At 53.4% G+C, this 6076-nt stretch overlaps 1 protein-coding gene across 3 annotated transcripts in view; it reads left to right on the forward strand.

Annotated features, from left to right (window-relative positions):
• TMEM161A (transmembrane protein 161A) overlaps nt 1-4174 on the forward strand; it is a 9831-nt gene extending 5657 nt beyond the window's left edge. For 2 of the 3 annotated variants that reach the window (XM_029215756.1, XM_029215757.1), the window contains 5 exons: nt 2098-2158; nt 2273-2633; nt 2775-2949; nt 3068-3164; nt 3543-4174. In XM_029215756.1, the coding sequence (XP_029071589.1) occupies nt 2098-2158; nt 2273-2633; nt 2775-2949; nt 3068-3164; nt 3543-3984 (1136 nt within the window). In that variant the 3' untranslated portion in view covers nt 3985-4174. The remainder of the gene's footprint in view (nt 1-2097; nt 2159-2272; nt 2634-2774; nt 2950-3067; nt 3165-3542) is intronic. The other variant, XM_029215758.1, reaches the window with a different exon arrangement.
• The last annotated feature ends 1902 nt before the right edge of the window (nt 4175-6076 follow it).

Raw genomic sequence — 6076 nt, forward strand, 5'->3', positions numbered from 1 at the left:
TTCCTTTTTTTTTTTTTTTTTTTTTGCGGTACACGGTCCTCTCACTGTTGTGGCCTCTCCCGTTGTGGAGCACAGGCTCTGGACGCGCAGGCTCAGCGGCCATGGCTCACGGGCCCAGCCGCTCCGCGGCACGTGGGATCTTCCCGGACCGGGACACGAACCCGCGTCCCCTGCATCGGCAGGCGGACTCTCAACCACTGCGCCACCAGGGAAGCCCCTTCTTTTCTTTTTTTTATTATTATTATTATTATTATTATTATTATTATTTTTTTATTTATATATTTTTTTGTGGTACGTGGGCCTCTCACTGTTGTGGCATCTCCTGTTGCGGAGCACAGGCTCCGGACGCGCAGGCTCAGCGGCCATGGCTCACGGGCCTAGCCGCTCCGCGGCATGTGGGATCTTCCCGGACCAGGGCATGAACCCGTGTCCCCTGCATCGGCAGGCGGACTCTCAACCACTGCGCCACCAGGGAAGCCCTTCTTTTCTTTTTAAATTGATATACACTTGACATATTATATTAGTTTCAGGTGTACAACATAATGATTCAATATTTGTGTATACTGCAAAATGAGCACCACAATAAGTCTAGTTAACATCCATCACCGCACATAGTTACAATTTTCTTTTCTTGTGATGAGAACTTTTAAGATCTACTTGCTTAACAACTTTCAAATATACAATACTACCTTTCTTTTGATTAGTATTTGTTATATCTTTTTGACATCCCTTTACTTTCAACCTTCCAGTGACCTCATGTTGAGGTATGTCTACTTTAAAAAATAATAATAATAAATATATAGATATAGATATTTTCTTTCTTTATTTTCTTTCTTTAATTTTTCATTTGGCCATGCTGCATGGCTTGCGGGATCTTGGTTCCGTGACCAGGGATTGAACCTGTGCCCTCAGCAGTGAAAGCTCAGAGTCCTAACCACTGGACTGCCAGGGAATTCCCTATCTGGATATTTTCCATCAAGTCTGATAGTCTGTATCATTTAACTTCAAAATTTAATCCACTTACATTTATTGTGTTTTCTGACATATTTGGCCTTGTCTCTACCATCTTACATTTTCACTTTCTATTTGTTCCTTTTCTTTTGTGCTGTTGACAGTGGCTGCCAGCTTAATTGTCCTTCTTTTTAGGTGATCTGTCATAACTTCTGACTGCTTTGTGAGCTCTTTGTTTTTGGTATTCTGCAGTTTTGCCACAGTGTGTCTAGGTATGGATTTCTTTGTATTTATCGGGTTTTATATACTTTGTATGTATCATCCATTCTGCAGACTTCTCAATAATTACCTTTCAATATCTCTTCTCCTTCATTCTCTCTCTTCTCTCCCTTTGGGGTTCAGACTTGACTTATATTGAACTTCCTATTCTGTCCTCCTTATCTCTTAATCTTCCATCACATTTCCCACCTTCCTGTCTTTCTTAGTTGGAATCTGAGTGATTTCTTCAGATCCAATTCATCATTTCCTCTTTTGGCTCCTTCTAAGATGCTGTTTAACAACTTATCACTTCAATAATTATATTTTCCTTTTGGAAGAGCTTAACTGATTCCTTTGCAAATCCACCTGATCCTCTGAGGTAGTCTCATGTCACCTGTTCTGCAATTCCAACTTTTATTTTCCTCAGGCATTTCACACAGAAGCCTTGGGGTCTAAACTTGTCCTGTTTTTTTTCTCCTGACTCACCTTTATGGTAATTTATTGTCTTGTGTGTTTGGTGATTTTGGTTGTGAGCTCACATTATTTGCTTTTACTCCGTGGAATATGTGGGGGCCTGAACTGAGAAATCTTTCCAGGACTTTGATTTCCTCCTGTGGAGCCCTTCATGACCCTCCAGCCTCGGGGAAGCTCAGACTCAGTGCCCTCCGCCCCCATGTCCCTCAGTCCAGTCAAGGGTGTCTGTCTAGCACATTCTCCTGAGCTTCACATTAACTGGAGAACAAAATTGTCCTCATGCTTGTCACAGGGCCTGGCTGCCACTAGTGTGTTCCTACTTGGGGAACAAAAGGATGTCTGGGAGGGGGGCAGAGTAGGCTCTGAGGCCCCAGGGGTCTATTTTGGACACCACCCTCTCTTTGTCTTCCCTAGGCCTGGCCAGTATGACCCAGAACTTGGAGCCACTTCTGAAGACACAGGGCTGGGACTGGGCGTGAGTCCTGGGAAGGGAGGGGGAACAGCGGCATGCTGCGACCTGCAGGCAGGGTGCTGACCTGCCGCGGGGCCCTGACCCTTCTCGGGGCCCTGACCCTTCTCTTTTTCCCAGTCTTCCTTTGGTCAAGCTGGCCATCCGCATGGGGCTGGCGGCAGTGGGCTCCATGCTGGGTGCCTTCCTCACCTTCCCAGGCCTGCGGCTGGCCCAGACCCACCATGATGCACTGACCATGTCAGAAGACCGGCCCATGCTGCAGTTACGTGGGGGACCGGGTGGATGGAGCGTTAGGGCGCCTAGGGAAGGGGCCGGTGGGGATGGTGGGTGCCCAAGCCTACCTGCTCTGCGCCCTTGCCCCCAGGTTCCTTCTGCACACCAGCTTCCTGTCCCCCCTGTTTGTCCTGTGGCTCTGGACCAAGCCCATGGCGCGGGAATTCCTGCACCAGGCTCCCTTTGGGAGCACGTCCTTTTCTCTGTGCGTATGGAAGTGGGAGGCAGGGCAGCTGGGGCCCCCTCTGGCTACTCCAGACTCTGAGACTAAGGGAGGAGTGCGTCCTGGGGGAGGATCCTGGGGCAGAGGGCAGCCTCACTAGCCCCCTCGCCTCTCTCGGCGCAGGCTGTCCGACTCGGCCTTCGACTCGCTGCGTCTCTGGATGCTGGTGGCACTGTGCCTGCTGCGGCTGGCGGTGACCCGGCCCCACCTGCAGGCCTACCTGTGCCTTGCCAAGGCTCGAGTGGAGCAGCTGCGGCGGGAGGCCGGCCGCATCGAGGCCCGAGAGATCCAACGGCGGGTACCGGCACGGGCGGGGAGGGAACCTGGGCCTCAGGGCGGGGTTCCCTGTCCCTCAGGCGTGGGGTTACCCGGAGCCCGAAGGTCCCCTGCTGCAGCCACTGCTACCTGTCCACTAGGTGGTGCGGGTGTACTGCTACGTGACAGTTGTGAGCCTGCAGTACCTGACTCCGCTCATCCTCACACTCAACTGCACGCTGCTGCTCAAGACGCTGGGTGAGAACCCGCCTGGGAGACGGCGGGGGCGGGGTCTGGAGTTGGAGCGGGGCGGGGCTGAGCCTGGAGCGAGGGGCTGGAGTTGTAGTTGGGTGGGGGAGGGGAGGGGAGGGCCGGAGATTGAGCGAGGCGGGGCCGGGGCCTGGCTATAGAGGGGGCGGGGCAGAGGCTGGAGGGCCCTGAGATGGGGCGAGGTCAGAGGCGGAGCCTGGGGTGGGGCCCGAAGATGAGGTGCGGGCAGAGCCTGGGGTAGCCGAGGTGGTGGAAGGAGGCAGAGCCTGGGGCGGGGCGGGTGAGTGTCAGCATGGGTGGGGGTCCTGGAGGCCAACTCCGCCTGCGCCTCCACCCATCCCTCCCTCCACCCTGTTTCTCTCGCAGGCGGCTACTCCTGGGGCCTGGGTCCCGTCCCCCCGCTGTCCCCCACCCCGTCCTCAGCCCTCGATGGCCCGGTCGGCCCCGAGGAGGACGAGGCCCGGCAGACCGTGGCCCTGATCGCCGGGGTCCTGGGCAGCCTGCTCACGCCACTCTTCCTCCGCGGCGTCCTCTCCTTCCTCATCTGGTGGATCGCCACCTGCCAACTGCTCTCCAGCCTCTTCGGCCTGTACTTCCACCAGCATCTGGCGGGCTCCTAGCCCGCCTGCAGACACTCCTGCAGCCCCAAGGTCTGGTCCTGGGCCAGCGGGGCGCGGGCCACCCCCTCAGTGTCCCCAGGTGCAATGTGGTCCTGGGAGTCCCAGATGCGTCCACTGTGCCAGTCCCCTTCACTGCATGCCTGAGCCGTGGCCACGCCTTGGACCCTGAGCTTCTGCCTAGAAACTGATTCCCCAGGCCCAGCGGCAGAGGGTCCCACGGCCAGCCATTGTTCCCAGATTGCATGTGCCCAGTTTGACTGCAGTGGGGGTGGGCGTGGGGGTGGAAGGGGGCACTCTTCTGAACAAATAAAGGAGCAAGCCGATTTTTTAAAAAATTAATTTATTTATTTTTGGCTGCTTTGGTTCTTTATTACTGTGCATGGGCTTTCTCCAGTTGTGGCGAGAGGGGGCTACTCTTGGTTGTGGTGTGTGGGCTTCTCATTGTGGTGGTTTCTCTTGTTGCAGAGCAAGGGCTCTAGGCACGCGGGCTTCAGTAATTGTGGCACGTGGGCTTAGTAGTTGTGGCTCACGGGCTCTAGAGTGCAGGCTCAATAGTTGTGTCACACGGACTTAGTTGCTCTGCGGCATGTGGGATCTTCCAGGACCAGGGCTCGAACCGGTGTCCCCTGCATTGGCAGGTGGATTCTTAATCACTGCACCACCAGGGAAGCCCGAGCAAGCTGCTTTTTACAAAAAGGATCCAGACGGTTTGGGAAGCGGCTTTCTGCATGCTGTCAGGTTAAGTGGTGCAGGCTGGGTGGGGAGTCCGGGGCTTCAGTGCTGAAAGAAGGGAATGATGGAGGGACAGCATAGCAAAGGCCTGGGAGGAAGAAACAAAGAGAGAATGAAAGGGGGTGAGAAGAAATGGACCAAGTGTGAGAAGTGAGAGAAATGGGGGGAGAGGGAGGTGGGTGAGCCCATGGTACTGGGCAGGGGGCCATGGGGGATACCGCCCTCTTCCACAAGTACAGGGGGCTGCCTTCTTATCAAGGTCACACACAGCAAATGGGCACATTGTTGAGGCCGTGGTGACCTAGGAGAAGGAGGACGAGGGTCCATCACCAACTGGCATTTTCCTGTAGCTGTGGCCATGCGGTGGGAAACCCATGTGCGTGCACGTGTGTATTCTAATGTACGTGTTGTTAAAAATCCAACAGTGCATTTTAAAGATCTTATTGGCTTTATATAACAATTCATGAATCGGGCTGCATCCAATCCAGCAGATAGAAAGGAGTTCTGAGGAGCTGTATAAAAGACTTTTGTAAGGCAAAAGGGAGTGGTAACAAGGAAGTTATATTAGCGAAAAGTGGACTTGTGGCAAGGTCCCTTTCCTTTAGGGGATGGCAGCTGTCTATCAGGTAGATCACCTTACTTGTGCTGATCAGGCAATTTCTGATTGACTGGTTTCAGAGTCCATTTCTGGACGAGCTGAAACTGTAATTAAGTCTCGGTTTGGTGACATAAGCCTTAGCGTAAGTGACTCCATTTTGAGCCCGTCTTGTTTTTTTCACAATGTAAGCTATGTAATCTTTTAGCATATGTAAAATGTACATTAAGAATAAAAATGACAAGGTGGGACTAACCTGGTGGTCCAGTGATAAAGAATATGCCTACCAATGCAGGGGACGTGGGTTCGATCCCTGGTCGGGGAACTAAGATCCCGCATGCTGCGGGGCAACTAAATCTGCATGCCACAACTACTGAGCTCACGCGCCTCAACTAGAGAGCCGGCGTGCTGCAAACAACAGAGCCCACGTGCCCTGGAGCCTGCAGGCCACAACTAGAGAGAAGCCCACACACCGCAACGAAGAGCCCGTGTGCTGCAGTGAAAGATCCTGCATGCCTCAACAAGATACAGAGTGCTGCAACTAAGACCCGATGCAGCCAAATAAATAAATTAATAAATAAATATTTAAAAAAAAAAAGACTAAAGAAGACAAAGCAAAGCCATTTCCCTCACCAGGGTGGAAGCCAAGGGCCTAAGTGATGGTGTGGGACCCAGCATAGCTGCCCAGCCAACGCGGTGAGCGTGACCCACCTCGGGGCCTTGCACTTTGCTGCAGGCTCCCTCACCTGTGTGTGTCACCTGAGGGGAGAAGCGCCCTCACCAACCTCTCCTCCCGAGCCCAGCTGCCCCACTGATTTGCTACATATCTTGTACAAGAACAAGCAACAGGGAGCATGATTTCACTTAGGGAAGTGAGGTTATAACCAGAGACCCGAAGAAAGTGCTGACATGTGGGGCGGGGGAGCTGGGAATGCTGTTGTCCTGGCCCCTAG

The sequence above is a fragment of the Monodon monoceros genome, unplaced genomic scaffold (genome assembly GCF_005190385.1).
Source record: "Monodon monoceros isolate NGI ecotype Baffin Bay Population unplaced genomic scaffold, NGI_Narwhal_1 Super_Scaffold_12, whole genome shotgun sequence".
Lineage (NCBI taxonomy): Eukaryota > Metazoa > Chordata > Mammalia > Artiodactyla > Monodontidae > Monodon > Monodon monoceros.